General features: G+C 47.7%; 1 protein-coding gene across 4 annotated transcripts in view; it reads right to left on the bottom strand.

Moving 5' to 3' along the window:
• The window catches only part of ZFHX3 (zinc finger homeobox 3), a 956897-nt gene that overhangs the window by 70151 nt on the left and 862631 nt on the right, over positions 1–24115 (bottom strand). For all 4 annotated transcript variants that reach the window (XM_072731601.1, XM_026011600.2, XM_026011599.2 and 1 more), the window contains one exon: positions 22353–22584. In XM_072731601.1, the coding sequence (XP_072587702.1) occupies positions 22353–22584 (232 nt within the window). The remainder of the gene's footprint in view (positions 1–22352; positions 22585–24115) is intronic.

The raw sequence follows: 24115 nt of genomic DNA on the forward strand, positions 1-24115 counted from the left end.
TGACTCCTTACACCATCAGAATTTCAGTCCTATGAGAACAAGAGAACAACTCAACACCCCTAAGGAAGACTGAAATGCTGCCCTGCAAATCAGAGTCCGGGACTAGAAGAAGACATCACAGAAAACTCTGAAACAGTGACATCACCAAGATGCAGAAGATTCAAGAACGCGAAAGTACTTATGATTTAAACATTTCACACAAGAATAGATGTAACTTTTTCTGCCTCATTTTCTGTGTCTTCCACTTCCTGAGACAAAGCCTCTATGTGCACAGGAATGTAGGACAAGGTATAAGCCATGCAACCTGTGGGTGAGTCCAACCATCCCAAGCCACTTTTAAACTCCTCCTCTCAGAGCATTCAAAAACCCCAAACTCTGGGCTCTGCTTCCAGAGGTAGGTCTAGTGACCTCTGCTACCTGCCTCCTGTTTCCCAGGACACGCCTACCCCACTGGCCATCCTACTGCCCCACGACGTTTGCACCAGCTAGGCCCTCAGTGTGTCACCCATGTTCATGACCATGCCTGCAAGGCTTCGGATATGCGTGGCACAGAGGAAGCTGCATTAAATACACATTAGAAAGCATACGTGGAACGTGTACACACACAGCCACATCAATTATTTAGTAGTAAGTCAAAGTACTATGCTCCCATGTATTTGTACATGGTTGTGAGGGGGTGCTTACCCCATGTCTCAGAAAGATGCCAAGTATTCCCATGCCACTCCAATAGTTTAAATGTTAGGTCTTGGAAACAGGTTGTCATGAACACACATAAAACTTTGAAAGCTTCCTATAAACCTGTGGATGAAGTGCCAACTCATGAGGGCAGAGAGGTGCTTGACCTCTCAGGTGGCCCATGTTCCCCTGAGCCTCTCCTCAGCCACCCATGTCCCCAGTCACACTGGTGATGTACACTGGGGCTACCCATTCCAGCTCCAACAGCTGTGGCCTAACTCAGAATCTGAACCAAGAATGAAAGCCATCAGTCACCCACATGGGAAGCTGTCTGGAAATATCCAGATGTTTCAGTCTGAAGATAGAACCTATGGCAATCCAATGGAAGTGGTGTTCAGTTTCTGAGTCACAATGATGTGGGCTGAAAACTGACGGTCTCTGGAATCCTAAGGATAAGATGAGGGTGAGTGTACCTCCAGCTCAGAGATCCTGAGCAGATGCTAGGTGAGACGAACATCTGTCTGCCTACCAGAATATCCTAGAATATATTCTGCATTTTTTCCTACCCTTAGGCTGGCAACAGCCAGCTCAACTACCTCTGTGAACTATTTTATATAAAAAATGGAACGTGAGCATAAGAACCTAAAAGAGTTTTTCCCATTCTCAAAATGAACCTGTGACTTGAAGTACTCCTACCACCGAATGTTCTCAGGGGACCAACATGTATCCAGGCAGAGCTGGAATTAAACAACAAGACCGAGGACTGGCCTGAGGACCAGGCAGGCAGATGGGGAAAAGGCATTTGTGGCACGATCTCACCAAGGGCCCCCACTCCACAAGCACACTAGGTCCTGAGTTAGGCCATGGGTCTTCAGATGAGCTTTCCCCTCAAAGTGGTTCCATGCTGGGTCATGCCAGCCACCTGGGCTGTCACAAACCTTTGTTGGCACCAGAGCCCCGACTGCTCTCTAGTGAGCGCCAAAAATGAACTCGGACCTTGTCCCCACCCAGTGTCCCGATCTGAGGGCCGGAATCAAGACCCACTGTCTATAGGGTAGGGTACAGGAAAGAGAAAGAGAGGCAGGCAGAAAGGGCCTCTCCTTGCCTATGACTGGCCATGGAGGCAAGTCACCACTGTGTTCATGGTTACCTCCAACCCACAACAAAGTCTTCAACTATTGCAGTGGGCTCCTCCCAAATCCACCACTGATGAAGGCCCTGGTATCTGCCGGGAAGGCCCCCTGGGGAGCCAAGTGTCCTGTGGGCCAAGGACGTAGTTATGCTACTCGTGCTTGTCTGAAGCATGGAATCTGGAGCAGGGGGCTTCCCTTGCCCCCAAGGACAGAGGAAATGCCACCTTGAAGATTCTGCAAAGCTCCGAGGCAACCGTAAGTGGGAGAGGCAGACCCAGGGCTTCCCCAAGTTCAACCAGCACAGGACCCCTCCCACGGGAAGGAAGCGAGTGTACTGACGCTCAGACCAGAAAGATAATGTGAAGCTTCCGGCCATGAGAAGCCCAAAGTGGAGGGAGGAAAAAAGGAACAAAGAAATCATTGTGGACAGATAAAATGAAAATCTGGCAGGCCTCTGTCCTAGCAAGTGTTCCAAAAATGAAATGAGCCTAACTTTTCTCCCTCCAAATGTACTGTAGGTCAAGGCACTGCGCTTGGAAAAGAGAGAGAGAGAACAGGAGAGGGAGAGAAATGGGAGAGGCTGAAGCTCAGAAAGAATGTGCCAGGCTTCAGGTTACATGAGGCACTTTGACGTACATTCTCTCACTTACCTGTCATATGAGAATCAATGAGACCGACCCCCAAGAGGTGCGTGGCCACCCCCTCTCACAGATGAGAGAACTGATGCTTTAGAGGTGCGCAGTCGGGAGCCCAAAGTAAATGTGCAGAAATCTTTGTATACATGCCTTTTTCTCAGGTGAAGGATCATTTCCTTCATCAGACCACCTGAAAAGGTCACGAATCTCTGGGGGATATAACTCGACCAATGTCAGCCAGTTCAGAAAAGCCAAGATCTAAACTCCCACGTAACTTTTAAAAGCTCTTGCAACCAGGTCTGATTGGAGAGTTGCCAATGTTCACTGCATGGGAAAGGATGGAAAAGGACCAAAGAGGGGTTTCCTCAGAGTTGACAGGCCGCAGAGGAAAATGGGATGGACTCCAGGTCACAGCAGAATGTCTGAGGGCATGCACGGGCCCTTCCAGTCTATTCTAGGGGGTCTTCTAAGTGATTTCACCTTTTTGAACACATTCAATGTCAAGGAGTGACGGTTTTTCATGGAGCCCAACCAGGCTGCACTATCCATCACCGACACAGGCCCAAACCCACTAACCTCATCACGGCTTTACCTGATGTCAAAAAATGATCTGGCAATGAGAGAATAAGCAATAAATAGCCACATTCCGTAAATTACAGTCTTTCTGGAAGGAAGTTCTGCAAAATATGAAAGGTCATTATCTTTGGAGAGGCGGAAGTCTTGTACTCATGGGCTGTGTGATTTCTCAACCCCTCGTACACACATGGCATTTTAAGACATAATAAGCATGTACTGCTTTTTCCCTTTTGGAGGGGAGCTGCCTATACACTAATTAAAAATGAATTTAAAAATTCATTGACATGGATGTTTCCCAGCAATGAGCTGAGCAAAACTGACCTGGAGGGTCCAGTGTTGAGGGTCACTAACCCAGATGAGATCATCCATTGGCATCTCACCACCAGCCTCGAACATACCAGAAACCTGTCATCCTTGCCCCTGCTGAGAGAGCAAACCCTTAATTCTATTCTACAAAGCAAGAGATGGCAGGGTAGCATATTATGAGAACTCCCTGAGTAGTTACACTAAATTCAGAAAAACCAGCATTTTGAAGCAGGGTAGGGCAAAGTCCAGAATGGCATCACCCAGACACCAGAACCCTGGAAATGTGCACGGTATCAAACAAAGAGGTGTACTTCGTGGCATCCAGAGTAGGAAGACAAGGACTGTTTCTCAATTGTGTGTCCCCTCTGACCCTCCCCCCCAACAACCCCTTCTATCCAGAGGATAGAAAGACACATGAAACCTCTTTGGGAAGACAAAACACGCCCAAATCTGAAGACCGTCAGGAGCGATCCGATGAGCTAGTGCCCTCTGGAGTCAAGGAGCCATCAGACTCTTCTTCCATTTATTGCTGACACCAGCTGAAACCTAGAATCCACACTTCTTTGGTTGGATTATCTGTTTTTGCTCCTGTAGTCATTTCCTGTCCACTTTCTGGCCAAGGTAAAAGGCAAGAGACCCAGAAAGAGCATGAACTTTTTCAGGAAACAAAAGAGGCATTTGTTTCTCAAGGTGGCAGTTTTCCTTTTCTAAGGATAACCCTGGTCCATGCACCAACCTCTCCAGGTTTTTCTGGGCTACTTCTCACTAGTCATTAAAAGGGTGCAATGAGTGTGGACCAGGACAGAGATAACAACAGCAAAGAGGACAGAACAGAGTAAGCGTGTGGGACACGGCGTCTCAGAGCCCACTGCGGGGCCCATAGGAATCTAGCAAGACGGCACCCAAAGAAGCATGGCCTTGGCTGAGCTACTGATCAACAGGATGGGTCCTGGGTCAGGTGCTACCCATCACAGTGGCCTAAGAAACACCGCCAGCTCCGTGGAGGTTTAAGATTTTGGGGATGAAGAGTAAGAAGATGTTAAATAGCCAAATGAGGCTATCAAACCTTTCTGGAACAATATGAGATAAATAAACAGCACATAATTATAATTATGTGTAAGGCTCTGTGGCACCAGTTAAGTGATATATTTCCTTAGAAAAGTGGGAGATGAAGGAAGAATGTGTGGCTTCAATAATAACATCCTTTTCATGCTCTTTTCTCCCCACACTGGCTTCTCAACTTAGTCTCTCCCACTTGGAGCATTAGAACCCACCTCGGTACCCACACCAGGCACCTTGCAGTCATACTTAGCTGCTTTCTCCCGATTTCTTCCAGATAGAACTACCTAAAGAGCAGGAAATGCCTCACTCTTAAACCCTCATTCCACTAGCCCAGAGCCTCCTCCATCTTTTACTTTACACAAGCTTCACCATCAACTATCACATATCACTATAACTAAGTGATCAATGAAGAGACAAATCCATATCATGTCCCTCTGTCAGAGGATGCTCTCAGAAGAGCATGATGCCACTTTTTTGGAATTTCTACCAAAACACAAAGGCTGATTCCAATCATAAGGAAACACCGGACAAACCCAAATTGAAGGACATTCTACATAATAATGCACCTGTATTCATCATCAAATATTTTGAGAGTGTGAAAGAAAAAAGGAAAGACTGAGGATCTATTCCCCATTACAGGGCATTGGAGAGGACAGCTGAATGCAACCAGTGATCTGGGATTTTCTTTTCATGGAAAGGACATTACTGGGAAAAGCTGAGCAAGATCTGTAGATTACCAAGAAGTTTCGTATCAATGCTATTTTCTGATCTGGGTAATTTCTATGTGGTTATTTAAGACTGTGTTCCTGTGCTGAGGAAATACACACTAACATATTTAGAGATCAAAGGGCACCATGGCTGAAACGAGCAAGAGGAACAATAACAATGTGCATAACCGCATATACATTTTACACGTGTATGTAGAGGATGAGAGGGTGTGAAACAGAGAGCTTGGTAAAGCAAATGCAGTAAAAGTTAAGATTTGGGGAATCTGGATAAAGGTTTATAAGAATTCTTTTACTCTTTACTTTTCTGTAAGCCTAAACATGTATCAAAATAAAAAAATTTTAAATGCAAATTTAAAATGAAATACAGTAAGATTCCTAACACCCCTAGTGCAATTACTTAATTTTCCTATTGTTAAATATAAGCAATCATACACATTACTACAGAAGCATTTTAGACTATATGGAAATTTTATTTACTATTTATTGTTTTCAAGTGACTAATGAAAATATTAAATAAAAACAGAGCTGTCCCCAGCACTTGGAGTTGCCCTCCACACAGTAGCCCAAAAATCAATACATTATTCCTATTTATTAGTCGTTGTTTTAGTCGAGTTCCAACATGCGAAAATTTCTCTTTAGGGTCTGAGTCTGATCAGATTGTGGAACAGGGGAGTTTTTATGTGTTTGTTTTTAATAAGTCTATGATATTCACACTTGTAATCCTATTTGTCTTTCAAAAGAGCAGACTAATCGTGGTGGAGGGGAAAGAGAGGAAGCTAGAGACAAACGGAAGAAAACGAGACTCCAATTGTTGATGCTGATCCTGGCCCTACATCCTCTCTCCAGCTAGAATTACCTGCTCACCGGCTCCTGAACCCCTCCATCCAAACCCATGCACTTCGTCCCACGCCCCTGGGTCCTCTTCCTCCGCCTGCTCCCACCCATTTCATCTTCCAGGAACAGGTTAGCCTGCTCCTCAGAGTTTCCCCAGTTACTCAAGAATTGCAGGATATTTATTGCCATGACCTACTATGTGGTAATTACAGTAGGTCATCTTGAACCCTGTTAAATCTTGTGTGTGCCCGTGTCTCTTATCACCAAAAAAAGATCATAGGTGGGATCACTTCTCTACTTTCTTATAATCCCTCACAGACACTAGTGTTTACAACTAACAGGTGCATAAGAAACAGCTGCAAAGCTCCACACATCTCCAGAGTTTCCAGTGCAAGAACGAGGAAGAGAGTTACCACTGAGTAACCTTGAAAAAAAAAATGCTTAGAGAGGGAGGTGAGTGTTTCTGAAGTACACTGAGAGTCCCCAGAATATAAGTTTGCATTTGTACAATACAGCTTCCCGTTTCAATGAGAATTCACATACATTATTTCATTTCATCTTATTAGGATGATGGGATTTGTTCTTGATGAATCCATAGCACTACCGTTACCCATCACCATCCCATTATCATTACGTGTTTATAGATTTTCCCCTTTATTACTCATTTTATTTTTTCCATCAAGTGTATTTCAAATGTGAGGTAGTAATTACCAACTTCTCTACTCTTTACACTTAAAGTTTGCTATTCCCACCCTCCCCCACCGTAAAAGCTGTAAGTGCCTATTGTTGATAATCTTGAAAACACACACACACACACACACACACACACACACACACACACACACAAAGTATGAAGGAAATAAAAATCACCCATAACCATCTCAGTATATTTATATATGTTTTAAAGGAAACTAGGACAATCACATAGGATCTCGTGACTTGCGTCCCTGTCTATTGAACTGCTTCTACATCCTTAAATATTAATCAAGAACATTCTTAATGGCTATCCAGATTTCCACCACATAATCATAACAGTTTACTTAATCCTCTCCTTATCTTTAAAAGATGCATGGCAGAGATTCCTAATTGCCTTCGTAATAACTGCTCTTCCTCGTGAACAGAGCACTCATTTTATTTGGGGAGGCAGTACCTCCAGCTAAGAATTGCAGCTCCCAGGCTCCACTGCGTGGGAAGAGTCATGCAACCAAGTTCCAGGCAATGAGATGCAAGAAGAAGCTTGGTGCTGGAGCCACCAGGGACGTCTGGACACATGGAAGGAAGGTGGGTCCCTACTCATCCTGTGGGGCCTTCCCTCCTGCACTGGACTGTGCGCCTCTCAAGTCAGTATGCCAAGGAAAACGAAAACTCTAATTCATTGATGCCACTCTCGGGGTGTCCCTGTAAGTCACAGCTGAATGCTACGATAAAATAGTAGTTTTGTCTGTTTGTCTCCCCACCTACTACGATCTTCGTAGTCTATCTAACTTCAAAAAATACAGGATCAAGCCCTCCTATACAAACCAGATTTTCTGTGATCAACCCGAGACAGAAGCCCGGCACAGGGGACCGGCAGTGAGGGCGGCCTAACCTGGGGACAGCCAGCCCTAGTCAATAAGCCCGTGGGGAAAGGTATGGGCGTTTGTTCGCTTCCACTGTTCCTACAGCTCCAGCTGAGAGTGACCAAGAAAGCTGCCCTTCGCTGGTTCAAGTTACTCCCATAAAAGAATTCCAAAGTCCCAGGCTGCTAGACTGCTTGGCGCACTCGCGCGTCGGGAGCACGGCCAGCTGGGCGTGGCAGATGCCTGCAAGCCTGGAGCGGCGTCTGGGTCTGGGTCTCTTTCACAGTGGGGAGCCCTGGCCAGGTGTGGACGCAGCCCTGCAGGGAAGCCTTCCCCCCAACACGCCTCCTCACGGAAGCCCCGGCACCACCAGGCACAGCCCAGAAGCCCAGGGGGTCCCCAGCCCCCAAGGGAACCCTGACGGAACCCACGACCACAAAGCCTGCTGGGACCAGGCCGCTGACTCACGCAGCAGCTGGCAGAAGCCTCGGGGCGGTTTACACGCGGTGCGCGGACTGGCATCACAGCTGCCCCCGAGGACCAAACCATTTCCCCCAGAGAAACAGCAGACAGAGTACTCGAAGCTCTAATGCACCAACACTTCAAGACCCGCAGACATTAGGCCTCAGTGAAGGTGAACTACCTGCGTCAAGTCAGGTTTAACGAGATGACAAAGCTTTAATCCTGCTGCTTAAAGAAACGGCCGACGTGGGCAAGTGGAGCTTCCAGGCTTCGTGAGAACGGAGCGGCGAGCGGGATTTCATCCCTTGGGGGGGGGGGGGGGGGGGCGGGAGGGTATGCCCGGCCCATCGGGTCTCGGCAGCAGGACTCCGACACCCCAACACTCATGCCCCTGCTCCGAGCCACAGAGGACGGGGTCCGGCGCGGGGCTGCAGTGGCTCCAGCCCACACCCTGGCCACGCTGGCCACGTCAATTAACTCTGACACAAACTTTACTGCCCGACGGGGAAAATGAGCCAGAAGAACTGTTAAACTAGGATCCTATCTGCTCTGCTTTACTGTAATTTATGGGACAGGCTTATTCAAACACTAAAGACTGCTGGTGTTTCATAAAACGCAAGCACGCCACATCAGAGGCTTTGGCCTAAAGCAAGTCTTCGTGTTCTCCAGGTTTCAGTATTTCACTGTTACGATACGAGGTTAGAGGAGTCCAACAGAAGCACGTTCTCTTGTTCTCTGTTCGTGTGGCCTTCTCCAGCTAGAAACGGCTTAGGGATCCGGCCCACTTGAGAACTAAGAACAGGACAACAGTTGGCGCTGGAGCTCTTTCTGCGCAATGAAGGCCGTGAGCTCCCTGCACTGAGTGTGTGCTGGAGGTGGACGGGGAGCTTCTGAGATACCAGCCACGTTTTGGGGCTGTCACAGCAAGCCCTGGTCAGCCCGATGTCCCCAGCCTTCCAACCACCTCCTCCCCACGTGGTGCCGCCCATTAGAGAGTTTTATGAACCAAATGCTTGAGGGTTTGTGTATATTTATGTTACCTCCTCTTCTCTCCCTTCTGTTCTTCCAGGGCATGTTGGGGGAAAAAAAAGTTATGATAAACTTTAATAAAAACAAAATTAAAATGATTAAACCTTTCATATCCTTTAGAGATTATCTCTCCTGCTGGCTGGTCAAATCTGGAAGAAAACAAACGCAAACCATAGCTTGCTGCTCCTCTTCCCATTCACCCCCCCTCCCCCCCCCCCACCAAAGAAACAAACAGAACAGACCGCCTGTGGCCAGATTTTTAAAATAAATTAAATTTGTCCTCACACACGGCGGCCAGGTGTGGCTGAAAAATTCTTTCCAAATACCCAAGATACATACCAACATCCTTCCCTCCAGGGATCTTTCAACATGAGCCTGACAATGCCAAGGGGAAGGGACCCAGAGGGGGCTGGAGTGGCCCTAAAACAGCTACTGAAAATGAGTCACAATTCCCCAATTGGCCATGTAAAACTTGGTCCCGTGTCTTACAAAAGGGACCAAAAGCCCCGTGTCTGCATACCATCTACTGGAAACACACACAAACACACACCAGTCTGCATTCCTGATTAAAGCAAAGCCCAGAGAAAACAGTACAGTATGGCACAAATCTCCCTGGTCTTATGTGTTCTGAGGAAGTCTTCAGACCCGCCTGGGGTCCGGGCACATGTCCGCCGAGAACAAAATGGCTGTGGAATTAGATCAGGCCCGGCTGTGAAAGGCTGCGTAGGCACGCAAATCAGAGCTGGGTCACTGGCCCCCCTGAGTGGGATAATGACCTCTGGACATGCAGCAGCGAAGACATCAAGATGACAAAGGTGTCGGGGCACTGAGTCCTGTTTAGAGTACAGCAGCAGGCAGTGAAATGAAATTCTTGTTTTAGAAATGCACATGGTTGAGACACTTGGGTGGCTCAATGGCTGAGCATCTGCCTTCCGCTCAAGGCATGATCCTGGAGACCCAGGATCGAGTCCCACATTGGGCTCCCTGCATGGAGCCTGCTTCTCCCTCTGCCTGTGTCTCTGCCCCTCTCTCTGTATCTCTCATGAATAAATAAATAAAAAATCTTAGAAAGAAAGAAAGAAAGAAAGAAAGAAAGAAAGAAAGAAAGACAGACACATGGCAATCCTGTCCACCAGGTTCTGTGCACTGTCAGTGCCCATCAGAAAGAAGGTGGAGGGTTGGAGATGGGAGGTTCTGATCCTCTGCCTTGGTCATCCTAACACACACCCTGCCCAGAGACAGTTTCTCATTCTTGTGCTTGGTGTTTACACTGTAGTAGAGACAACGCATCCTCAAGTCAAAAGGACAAGTCTTTCCTGTGCTTCACACTTAGAGGATGAGTCACCAGTTAAGGATTTTGTTTTTGGAGAAAAAAGCTGCTGACCCTCGGGGCTAAGGCAGAGGATGGCAAAGTGCTATGCTGGGGCCCAGGAGCAGCCTCGGGGCAGTTCAGGGTCAGTGGCACCCCTTCTATTTGCAGTCACCCTTTTCCTCCCTGCCCGGCGGGGTGATGGGGAAGGACACAACTCATATTTGAACTCTGCTGGACATGCAAATTTCCATAGCAACCTGACTAGTAGTGTAAGTCACACACTGTCGCCTCCCCTACGCAGATCTTGCCAATGACCCCATATTGATGGGGGCAAAATTCAAAACCCCACGCCTGGCCAGGGCCCAAGGGATGGGGCTGCTTGAACTACATCTCCCAGCAGCCAGCCTCGGCGCCAAGCCCTCTGCCTGCCCTCTTGCTCCAACCCCAGCCGAGGGGCTTTGCACTCGCTGGGCCTCTGCCAGGACCGCTCTCACTCATGCCTTCCTCCTCAGCTCCAAGGTCGCCTCTCCAGAGACTTTTCCCAGGGCACCTTATAAAAACAACTCTACTATCTCACTCAGCCCCGCCCGGCTCTATTCTTATAGCACCTTGCACACCTGATGTTCTTTATCTGTTTATTAGTGTCTGTTCCCTCAACGGGCGGGAATGTCCGGGCTCTGTGTTCTCCTCCTGCTGGCAGCCTCCCCAGAGCCCAGAGAGGTGCCTGGCCATACTAAGGACACGTCTGTGTTTGCAGGGCTAAAGAACTTGACTTCTGGACTCAAATCAGTCACATCTTCACCAGCCACAGTTCTCTTCTAAAACCAAGAAAGGTCAAATCTGGTCTTTTCCCTACCTATACCGTATCTTCACCTCTTCGTTTCCCAAGTCTTTAGCACATGCCCATCCTCCTTGTACCTTCCAAACTTTCCCACCCTTTTTATTTTTTTAAAGATTTTATTTATTTATTCATGAGTAACACAGAGACAGAGAGGCAGAGACACAGGGAGAGGGAGAAGCAGGCTCCATGCAGGGAGCCCGATGTGGGACTTGATCCCAGACCCTGGGATCACGCCCTGAGCCAAAGGCAGACGCTCAACCACTGAGCCACTCAGGCGTCCTTTTCCCACTCTTTTTAAAAAATTGTGGCCCAGTCTTTATTTTGTTCTGATTTGTACTGCCAAAGAGCCTTTGCTGTTGCTTTGTTAATCATTCAAGACCCAGCAAGCCAAATTCCAGCTAATGTCTACTACAAAATTCCAGTTATTACCATAAAAATGCCTGGGGTGGACAGCAGTCTGCATGGCAGATGGCCAGGATGTGGATGGCCACATCCCCATCACACCAGGGTCTCACAAGATTCTTGTGCTGGTGACAGACTGGAACCACTCCAGCGAAGACCCCTGCCCCAGCTGACCGGATTAGAGCTACCCTTGCCTCCTTGGGGTTTCTCGATGCTTTTGGAACCAACTCACACAAGAGAAGCACAGAGGACTCTGAAAGTTAGGAAGACCATGTAAACCACTGCTAAGCATCAGAGGAGACCCAGGCTTGCACTCTGATGTGTGCAGAGTCACAAATCACTGTGGCCCCTTCTCTCACCTCAGTCTTACAGGCTTCTTCCTTTCCATACTGAGAATCCAGCAATGGACCACATTCCTTTCTAGATATCAAAAACCTTGTCCCTGGGGCAAAGCACTACTTATCCCTTGGATGAGTCAGCCAACCCACAGCAATGAGGGAAGACACAGCAGGTAGAGCATCGCCCTGAGCGGACAGCAGCCTTGATGCTGTCTAGAGCTGCACTGCCCACGAGAACATTCTGCTGGGAAGGAAATGTCTGCTGTCTGCAGTGTCCAATATGGCAGCCGCGAGTCCCACAGGGCACTGAGCACAGACAACCCAGAACATTGGGAACCTAGAGCCTCGAGACATCGACAGTCGCCTGTGAAGGGGTGAAGAGCTTCTGCTTTATGCTGCTGCAGTAAAGACCCTCTGGAGGCTGGCTTTAAAGCCTGCATCCCCGGCTCATGTTTACTGAGATCGGAATTGGGGATGAGGATGCGCCTGCCCTACAGACATGGAGATAGGCCCTAAATGCAAGTTATGAAGGCTGAAAACCTCTGCACTGGGCCCTTCCTATAACATCAAGCATGGAGTATTCAACACGGAAGAGGGTGAAAGCAAAGAATAAAACATCCTTCGGGTACTTCCAGCAATCTAAATCCTTTGGATGGAAGCCCAACCAACTGACACCCTACAGAACTGTCCACCATAACAAGTCATAGAATATGACAAGGCCCTGGGGGCATTTACCCCAACAGAAAACAAAACAAACAAAAACCAGAGCTACCCAACACTCTCCACAAACCCAGTGAGTGTTGCTCGCCCCCGAAAGCACCAGTGGGCGATGGTAAGGAGTCGCTATGGCTATAAATCCCTCCTGCCCAAACCTTCTCCCCAAGCCCCAGAAGGAGCGCCCCCCCCAAGGACGATTTTTACTGGTGCTGAGACCTGGAAACAGGTTTCGGGAGCTGGAGAGCCTCGCTGCGCAGGGCACTGGGCCGGCTGTCCCAGGCTCCCCGGTGTGCAAGGGGCTGGGCCGGGACAGGTAAGGGACCCCGGTGATGCGGGCTCTGCGGGCATGGTGCTCCTGAGCTGACGAGGGTCCTGGGCACCTCCGCCCTCCTCCGGAGTCTCCTCCAGGGAGCTGGCCCTGGGTCCTGCCACGCCGGGGCCTCAACGAGGATGGAGGGTGGGAGCCGTGGGGGACAGGCAGGCCTCCCCCCACCTCCGCGTCCACCTCTACTCTCCCCCTCCCTCCTCTCCAAAGGGCCAAGGGGAAAGGAACCTGCCACAGGCCTCGGGGGTCCTCAGAAAGCCCACGCGACAGGCAGAACTGTGTCCCCCCACAACTCTGACATTGAAGCCCTAACACCAGCTGCTCAGGTATGACTATGTTTGGAGAGAGGGCCTCTGAAACGACGATCGAGCACAAGGAGCCCGCTCAGGTGGCCCTGAGCCAGCCTGCCTGGTGTCCTTGCTCGACATGCAGAGGACCGGGGAGGTGCACACACAGGAAGGGCCACGTGGGAACAGGCGGCAGCAGCCTCGCAGCCGGGCAGATGCACCTCGGGGGAAATGGAACCTGCCAATAACTGCATCTTGGGCTCCCAGCCTCCGGAACTTGGAGAAAACAAATTTCTCTTGGTTAAGCCACTCAGTCCATGGTATTTTGGTGTGGCAGCCCGAAGCAAACTAAGGCAGTCCAGAAGGAAAAACTCTGTCCTACACTCAGGATTTTAAACCAATGAAAACAGTGGAAGAAAAGAACACAGATTCTTCTTCTTCTTCTTCTTCTTCTTCTTCTTCTTCTTCTTCTTCTTCTTCTTCTTCCTCTTCTTCTTCTTCTTCTTTTTTGGGCTTTATAAGAAGATGACAGTTTGAGCTAAAATTTTAAGTTAAAACCACAGGTTTGTTCCAAGAAAAATCACACACTGTCCAATTTTTAATATTCTAATTAGAGCAAAGGTCAAGGATCTTTTAAAAAGCAATCAATAGCTCCTTTTGTTAACATATACACCAAAGGTCTCAAGATAGTCTTGAGGTGTGAACCATAAAAAGCCCGTCAGCATGTACTCTGAAAGACGCATCTTGAGAAAGCCTGGTCAAACCCCCTCAACACTGCTAAGATGCTTACGTGCCTATCTGAAGCCTATCTGCTCTCATACTGGGAAAAAGCAGCAGAAAGAGAGATGGGAAAGCAATAAAGAATATACCCACCCAGGATGACCGAAAGCAGGTAGTGTGGGTGGGCACCATGCTCTTTAAAATGGAAGCTGAAGAACACTATAGAAAAATGCAGCTCAAATCCAGCCTGGGCCTGTCAGAAATCCGAGGGATGCCAGTGAGGATCCAGCACCGTCCAAAAGAACCTTCCCAACTATGCTTTGAGCCTGTACTGTCCACCAAGGTAGCTGGGAGCCACATGTCGTATTAAGCACTTGAAATTTGGCTAGAATGACACAGAGGCTGAATTTTAAATTTTTATTTGACTTTAATTGATTTAAACTTCAACAGCCACATGTAGCCATAGCTACCATAATACTGGACAGGCAGGCAACGAATGTAGAGGAGTTGCCTTGCTGCTCTCAGGGATCTAGAAACCCAACAATCAGGGAGCTATGGACAGTGCTTATACAGATTTGGAAGGACACAAAACTTTTCACTTCTAGTCAATGTTTAAAAAAATCATATGTGGCTATAATTCTCATAATTGGGTCACAGTTTGAAGGGGGTTCCTTAACATCTCTAAGTCTGAGAAGCCTTTGAGCTATTTCTGTAAGCAAAGAGATGCATGTTCTATTTTCCTCCCCGGCCCCCAACCAAGGTCAGGAACAAGTTTAATATAGAATGTAAGTAGCTCAAGAAAGGGATTCTTTGCACATTTATAAGGGCAAAACAAATACAAGTCATTATTGCTCTTGAAAAATACATTTGGGCGACCCAAAAGGTATTAAGTGCAGAGGCCAAGATGAGGGATATGCACACATGATGCGGCTGCCATCTCCTGTGATAACTGTCATCACAAGGCCCCTCCCCTCAAATGAAATCCAGGTACAGAACACCCACTCGCTGGCTAACAACCGATGTTCACTGAAGGTCATGTTGCACACTTTCAAGTTCCTTGGACATCCAGTTTTAAAGGTGAGTTGGCATAAAGGTTTCATTAAAATAACACTTGGTATGGTATGTCATTCTAAGTCTCCCCTGGGGGCTCCTGTGTTTTGGGGCTCCCTTAAACAGGGCACCACCCAATGCTGACCCTCAACACACACACACACACACACACACACACACACACACACACACACACGTGTACATCTCTCCTAATTCCAATAACCCCCAACAGGTGCCTTTTTTCTCTTCTTTCTTTTCTTTTGCAGTGCCCCTTATTATTACCCTCCCTGGAAGGGAGTGGCCATGCTTTTGCTGCCTCTCAGAACACACAGCAAGCACTGGGTGGCCACAAGGGCACATCTGCTACCTCCCTAAGAGGACAGTATGGAGGGCAACCGAGAGCCACCAACCAGGAACAAGGCTACAGAGCCCAGCAGCATGTGGCCACATGTACAGCTCACTGTACGGGGCAGTATATGCTCTAGTTTTATATACTGATATAAAACAAACCAACCAACCCCTGGTAGCTTTGATCATCCCATAAAAACAAATTAACTGGTGAATGGCAGATCTAGAATATGAAAGGGTGGTGAGAATCACTGAACTTGGCCAACCGCAGCCAGATTTTAAATAACTTCTAAAAGGTCAATGTCCGGGCAGCTCAGGTGGCTCAGGGGTTTAGCATCACCCTCAGCCAGGGGCCTGATCCTGGAGACCCGGGATCGAGTCCCATGTCAGGCTCCCTGCATGGAGCCTGCTTCTCCTTCTGCCTGTGTCTCTGCCTGCCCCCCTCAGTATCTCTCTCTCTCTCTGTGTCTCTCTCATAAGTAAATAAATAAAATCTTTAAAAAGAATAAATAAAAGGTCAATGTCTTGGTATGGATGTTAGTCTGTCCTGGAGAAGACAGAGAGAAAACAGATTATACGGGAGGTTGGAGACTCTGGACCTACTGCCCAAGCGATAACAATGGGGTGGTCCTATCCTTTTTGGAGAGACCCTTCCAGACCAGGGGCACGGGACAGCAGCAAAACTGCACTTTGTACGTGTCCACCTTCCAACAGACCAGATCATCAGCATATTTTGCAGAGAGCAAGCAGAAAAGTTTAATTGCCCTTAATTACCCAGTTCAAGAAGGCTCCTAGATAATGGCTCTCAGATTTCTTGCCTGGTATCGACATAATTTGCTTGCCTGACTCTGGCTTCATCATATTCCTAACTTAGAAGCAATAACCTCTTGAAGACGTCTTTCTAGAACAGATGCTGAAGTTGGAGAGAAGGCTGGGTCCTCACCACCAAGGTTTCTTGTACGGGGAGTCAGATCCGCGGCTTCCACAATGGCCTGGTGCGTGTGCGGGGGTGTGGGAGGAGGGGGAGGGGAGCACACACAGGCACATACTCCAAGGAAGGACTAGGACAAGGAATATGTAATCAGAAGCCATCACAATTACAAATGTAAATGAACAGGCAATTGGCGCTGACCTTTGTAGATTGTTAGAGGACTAATTAAGGCAAATCAGGGACTCTGTTCCAACAGAAAAACAAGACAGTGTACACCCTGAAGACTACTCCTGTCCTCTCCACATAGATGCAAAATGCAAGAGGATCAGACTGTAATCAAACTCCGTACACTTTCCAGTGACAAACAGCAAACTAACTCCACGAACAAAAGGCAACCAAGACTTACTCCCTGGTATATATACCGGTAGCAACCATGCTGGTCTCTCCAGCTACAAGCACCATGGATATGTGAGCTCCTGCCGTGTGCCTGACACCCTATCAGACTCTACGTAAGTAGAGCCAACCCACGAAACAGCCAGAGACGCCAATTACAAACTCTTGGTTATGTTAAAAGCTTCAAGAAGAATACTTTTCAAAAATAGAATCAAAGTAATCAAACTAACAGAACCAAATCATGTCATTCCCTAAACTCCATTTTTTCCTTTAATGGTATTATGCTCCCTTTCGTGCTGATATATAATGATATCTCTTTATCTGTGTGTTGTAAAACACCTTTCCAAAAAGCACACTGAAGTTTACAATTCTATTGTCCCAATAGTCCTTATCAGGGAATGTATTTAAAACAGATAAAGTCCTGTTTTCTCCACTCCTCCGTAAGTGCTTAAAATTTCACTCACTCTGATTTGTTGGATGTGCTCTTTACACTCCACGTCTTTAGTTAGAAATATGGTACCCCTATGCCTTTCCCAAGTCCCATCAACGAGACATACACTAAAAAGGAAAAAAGAAAGAACACTGCTGTTCGGTTTTACAAAAACAGTGCTTCAGAATTACAGAACTGGCCATAACATATTTCAGTGCTATGAGAAAAATTATACTACAATTGTATATAATTTAGCTACTTACAAAAAAAAAAAAAAATCATGTACTTCATACTTAGAGGGCAGCCCTATCCCAATTTTGAAATATAAAAACGGAACAAAAATGAGAAAGCTGAAAAAACATTTTCTTACTCTCATAGGCTGTAAAAGTTAGGCAAAACTCCCTGAGAGTTGATCGAAAAAATAATCCATCAAGTGAAGCCAGTGAGTGTTTCAGTACAGGTTGTCACCAAATCCACATCATCACTTGGCTGGCCTCTGCCTCCCGACCCCAGGAATTCGCTATCTCGAGCGCCAAAGATGTGTCAGGAAAGGGGGATGCCAGCTTCCGCTCCAAACAAAATATTCTCTTAGACTCTGAACAGTTGTTATCTCTGTAAACTGAGTCATCATCTGATTGCCTCGAATGCCTGGGCTGGCCTATCCACCAGGGAATCCACATGAAGAGATGAGAGGAGACGTCGTCAGCGGCGTCCCTCAACTTATGCAAAGTCTTGTATGCAAAGTCGGTATGCAATTAAGAACCGTCAAATTACATCTGGACGAAGTTTGGAGATCCAGGACTACGTGAAGGAAAAAGTAGTTAAGGCAAGGGTGAGACAGAAAAAAAAAGGAGGACGAGGAGGAGGACGCAGGCAGACAGCAGGAACACAAAAGGCCTCTTGTCTCCTCGAAGCTCAGGGCACCGGGAGAGTGAAATTAACTACAGTTTCACCCGGGAGCCAGAAATGCCTTTTTCATAAGCAAACAGGGAAGCTGATCCTACACATGACCCACCTGCGAGAGCTTTCCATCTTTCAAGATCTTCTGGTCAGCTAAGGGGAAGTAAATAGCCAGTGCCAGCAGCTGAGAGAGAGAACCCGGTGCGTCAGCACGTAACAATGGGCTTTCTCTACCTCCACCTGGTTGTAAGGATGAAATGAAAAGACCAAATCCCAACAAAGTCAAGACACCACTTAGTCTTGCAGAACATGCACTCAAGTCAATAACCAAACAACAAGGCCAGGGTCAGGGTGTGACAGGGAACGTGACCTGTTTTCTCGGAGCTGCGTATTTCCAAGTCATTTTTTGAAATGGGAAGCCCTGCTCTGTGTGTGTGTGTGTGTGTGTGTGTCTGTCTGTCTGTCTGTCTGTCTAGTGTAGTGGTGAGGCTGTTAAGCATAACCACAGAACTGTCATGCTAGGTTAAGGATGCTATGATACAGGACTTGGCTTGTCCATTGACATAAGGGTATAAAACTGGACCACAAGCAGGACCATGTAGAGGACAGTGGCCTAATTATTAGCACACCTCCAATAACCAAAAGACTTAGTTAGCCCTTTGGTGCAGGGCAGGACCTAAAGGTTTTATGTTTGGCCATGAGGCCTCTCTGGGGATCACACAATCAGGGACAGGTGTCAACTCTGGCTAGGACCGCAGAGTTGTGAAGGGCAGCAGACAACTTCAGTTCTTCCTTCTCCATACTTCCAAATTCACACAGGGTTGGCAGGCTATGTGGTGAACTGGACTGTTTGGAAAACATACTGACCTAAGTGAACAGGTAAAATTTGAAGAGCTACTTTTGTCGACCAGAGGGAAGAAACTCTCCCGGAGTTCTCCCCACCAGCTGCAGCAAGGGAAGCCTGGGTACCTGCGGGTGGGGGGGTAGGGTGGGGGTGGAGAACAACAGGAGCCTGGGGTAGGAGGTCCTGAGCTCACAGAAGAAAAGGAAGTTATTTCTTCTGTAACACTTTCTGGTGTATGAACAACAGAGGAGGAAAAGGAGAGGAGAACACCATCATTTAACTAGATGTTGACAGGAGGCCCATAGAGAACACTCCAGACAGCACACCATTTACAAGCAGCTTACAGGCAGAACAAGCAGGTCCCCAAAAGGTGCTCAAAGACTCCCTGAGGCTTCTTCACGCTACACAGCTGATGTTTCCAGCTAAAGATCAATGTCCTGACCCTTACGTGAGAGAAGAGAAAATCGAGAATATGTGATCAAGTCTCTGTTGATAAATTTGAAGTTGATGACCTTCCGTGTCTTCATTCTATGAGGTCCACAATGTTCCTTTTCTTAAAAAACATTCTTTCAAGAAGTTAAAAGCCAATCCCTGGGGGGAGGGAGGATATATTTTAAGATGAGCTGTCGTAAAGGGGTTTCTGAAAGGGCACCGAGTTACTTTTAATGTCAATGTGACTATTACCTAATAATCTGTCCTTTTGTCGTTAGCGAAGAGTGTGGACTTAGCCTGAGCAGAGCATGAGTGGGAGGAGGGCGGGGGGGTGGGGAGGGAGGAGGGTGCAGAGCCAAAACAGGACTTCAGGCCAAAGACAATACAAAAGGATTTTGAAATACAGAAAGGAAGTCTATCATCTAGACTAAAGTTGCTCATACACTTCAGGGGGAAAAATAACTTCTAATACGCATTAAATGAGAGAAACCCAGAAGGCAATGGTGTAAGAAAGCAATTCCAGAGCGGACTGCATAAATAGAAGTATTACATTATAAAACAGGGAACCGTTTGTTCCAGTCCATAGACCCCGGGTGAAATGGCAGCTGTACACTATTTAGTTTGGGGCACCTCATTAATAAAAAGGGAATTCTGAGTAGAGTGAAAGAAAGAATTGAAGGGCAAAAGGGACCGGCTTTTAACAGAAGATTAAAACAATGACGTATGCAGAGCTGGCCAAAAAAAAAAAAAAAAGAAAAGAAAAAGAAAAAGAAAAGAAAAAAATTAAAACAAAACAAAACAAAACAAAAAACCCCACCAACCCTAAAATAAATAGGTCAGCATTTATTGGCGGAGGAAGGAGAATCCTGTAAAATGACTCCACAGCAAAATAATGGGAATGGCAGAATGACACAGAGGCCAAAATGAGGACCCCCACAGCCAGATGGCACAATGGGCTCAGTCTTTGGGCACAGATGGGTCTGCGGGTGCCGGCTTCATGCCTTGCTCCTGAGTGCTCACATGCAGAGGGACGGGGTCACACGCCAAGCAGGAGACCCGGACATTACAGCATTTGAACTTTAACCAGAAAACGCATTTGAAAAATACGGGAAAGGACAGTTGTGCAGCAACCCAGAGGTGACGAGTATTATCCTGGTACCCAAGAAATTATCCTGGGTTCTGGAAGAAATGAGTCACCCAGCCTGCCAGGAGGATTGGCCTTTCTGCTGTGATCATGAAACCTCAGCTACTCCAGCAGGGAGGACACATTGTGCCCCCTTGGGATATCCAGTCATTTCATTTACATGGGGGAGGGGCAAAGGAGCAGTGGGGGGGGACTGGGGACAGGGCCAGGGGGCAGAGGGCTCTGGAAGGCACAGGAGAGATGCCTCTAGGAGGGAACGCAGCTCAGTGAACAAGCAATCTGGCTGGGCCTTCAGAGATTTAGAAATGTCTACTCTGGCAGAGGGCTAGCCATGAATTAATCATAGGTACCTAGAAAACCAGGGAAAATAAAAAGTTGTACAAGAAGGTAAATGAAATTATAAAACTCTACATGGCTCAGCTATGATTAATATTTATAGAGTTAGAATAACGAAAACACTGAATATTAATATAACCCAAAATTATTATTTAATCATCATGGATGATGGAGGGAGGGGAAGAATGGGTAGACAGGGGGGCTGGGGAATGTGGTGTAAAGGGCACAGGGTGTGCATGTATAGTTTGGGGTGTCTGTGAGTTTGTGGGTGGGGTGCGTGTGAGCAGATGAGTGTGTAGTCTGTAGAATGGTGTACTAGTGAAATCCCCTTCTTTCAAAGCAGAAAGTCAATAGATAATGTCTAAAACATTAAAAAAAAATCATCAAGAACCAGTAGTAGAAGCACATTAAGAAATACTGCTCTGGGCAATGGGATGTGGGAGGGTCATGCCATTTTTTCATTAGGTTTCTATAATTTGTTGCCTTTAAAAACTAGAAAAAATGAAAAATTTGGTAAACTTGAGATTAAAAACCCCCAGTCAGCCACAACAGCTCAGGGGCGGACAGTGCCACAAGCGATGAATGGACAAAGGATGGCCCTGAGTCTCCAGTGGCACCAGGTGGTGGGACACTGTGCCCCCAGGAGAGGGGAGTCTGGAGGACACAGTGGTGAGCTCAGAGCCCATGACGTGGCACCAACGAGAAATGCAGGGAGCTGTCTCAAGTGCATCTGGTACTGCCAGGAGATCAAAGCTTTAAAAGGCTGGGAGCCAAGGGCCAGGGCCTGATGCCCAGCTCATGTCAGCATGTGGGGCCGACTGAATACCATGAGCCAGGGGTGGGCACAGAAAGACTGTCAAGAAAAGCAGGAAGACAAGAGAGAAATACACCCTGGAAGCTCAGGGAAGGGAACTTCAGGGATGGAACCATGTAATACTTTCAGAGACCGCAGAAAGAAGAGGCTTTGCAGGCAGCTCCTGGATTGGGCACATCCGAGGTCAGTGGTGAACTCTCAAGGGTGGTTGGATGACGGGGACAGGCTGAGGCATGGCCCAGAAGGAAGCGGCCATGGTAGGAGCACAGATAGGAAGGCAGAGAGGGCAAGGTCCCCTTGGAAGGCCCTGACTGCAGAGAAGCAGGCGGCGCGGGATCACGACTTGCAGACACGTCCCCAAACCCAAGAAAATGTTTAGAACCAGTGCCAGCTATGCTGATCCCCTCTGACGTTCATCCTTGCACCGGCCTGGAGGCCGCAAACAGCCCGTTCTTACCACTGAGCAACACATGATTTAGCATTTGCTTTATGTGCATCCAAAGTAATAAAGTGAAACGTTGAGTATATATAACCAGAGGAATTTGGGGATAGAAGACAAAACATCTCCAGTTGTCCTGCTCACCAGCCAGTGGCCCGTAACACCTGATGAAAAGCGGTGTTAAGTTCCTTTAGTTAAAAAAAAAAAAAAAAAAAAAAGGCAAGAATGCTCACGATACTCCTTCCAGAACACAGTGTGTCACCTATGAGGTCGGGGACGGACACGAGGACCAGCGGCAGCAAACCACAGCCCTTGGGGGTCCGTACCAGGCCCACCGAGAGCCCACTCACCCGGATCAGTGGAGGGGCACCTGCGGATGGTGAAGATCTGCCCCAGGTCCTCGTCCTCCTCTGGCAGGCCCTTCTGCAGCCGCTGCAGCTTGCGCAGGCTCTCGCTGCGCTGGTGCTTCATGGAGCGCACGTGCTGGATGAGGTTGAGCTTGGCCTTGGTGGAATAGTTGCACAGGACGCAGTGGTAGTAGCAGCTCTCGCCCTCTACTCCACTCTCGTGCTGCTGCAGGTGCTGCGAGGGCAGAGGAGAGGGTAAGCTACTCGAAGCCCGCCGCCACCACCAGCCCACCCCGGACCGGCCACAGCCCAGTGCTCGGACTCCTAGGAGGGGTTGCTCTGTGTTCTCCCACCTACCTTCCCCCAGCAGTTCTTCAAGGGCCGGCAGCCAGCGGACTCTCATTCCCATCTGCCCCCCACCCCTGGCTGTCTCCTCCCCTTGTGGCTTTTCACGGGGCTGCTGCTGCTGCTGACGGATCGGACCCTCCCCATGTCACACGGGTCTTCCTGGCACAGTAATCAAAGGTTCCCCCTTTCACTCTCCAGCACACCCTGCTTTATGCAGATCAGGGCTGGCAAACAATGGCCTGCAGGCCAAATCCAACCTGCTGCCTATTTTTGTAAATAAAGTTTTAACAGAACATAGCCACGTCCATGGATCTGTGTGTTGTCGAGGGAAGCTTTCAAAGCACCAGGGTTTGAGTACTTGCAGGAGAGATAGGATGGCCCACACAGCCTCCAGAATCACTATCTGGTCATTGACTGAAAAAGTTAGCCAAATCCTAGTTTAGGTGATGGCCAAATGGTCACCCTCCCTGTATGGAATCCTAGGTCAGTAACACCAAGCCAAAGCTGCTGTCTGACTTTTTCACAGGAATGACAGGTCAAGTTTTTATATTTAGAACCACAGTCTTTTAGAAGAACCTAAAATTAGATTTTCCTTTGAATTAAAAAAAAAAAAAAATGACAGAAAAAATAAACTTCTCCAGACTGGTTCCCTGTCAACATCTGAAGGTCATTTGGCTTTAGTGCATCAGATGGTCAAAATTACACTTTTGGTTGTGTTTGTGTAGACACAGTACTGATTCCAGAACAAGGAAGCCCCAAAGCTGGCAGAAAGCAGGCACCTAAAGTTAGGGGTGCAAGAACAGAAAAGGTCACAGTAACAGTCAGCAGACCCCATACTCTCTTGTGTGTAGAAGACTCAGAGATGATCCAAGGACAAAATTCACAGACTTTGTGCCTCTCTGAGAATATGATGAAAGCCATGGACCCTTTCTCCTAACAGCTGGGTGACCTGCTCCTGGTATGGAAAGGATATCTTCTTCTTTACAAATGACCCATTTTAGGAGAAGAGGAAGTTTTTCCATTGGCTGCATAGAAGGCAGAAGAAATAACTCCAAAAAACCTAAGCAAATGATCCACGGTAACCCAACTAGTTAGCAGTGGGAGAGAGAACTAGCACCAGGGTCTCATATCCCCCAGCATCCTTTAGGAGGAGGAAACTCAGATAGCCGTTGTGTTATTACCCTCCTTCTCTGCACCCACATCCGCAGATCCCAGAGCCTGCTCCAAGGACCTCCACAAAAGACACAGAAGATGCTTTGGAACTACTTTGTGCTGTTCCTCTCCTTTCTGACCTTTACTTGTCCCATTCAGCGTCCAAGCCTTGAAAACTGTTGCTCATCCTGCTTGGATGGGCTTCTTGTCCAGATGATAATCTGAGACACTGAGAAGGCAGAGCAGTTAAAATGTCCTGTGCTCCA

This window comes from Vulpes vulpes, chromosome 12 (assembly GCF_048418805.1).
Source record: "Vulpes vulpes isolate BD-2025 chromosome 12, VulVul3, whole genome shotgun sequence".
NCBI classification, from domain to species: Eukaryota; Metazoa; Chordata; class Mammalia; order Carnivora; family Canidae; genus Vulpes; species Vulpes vulpes.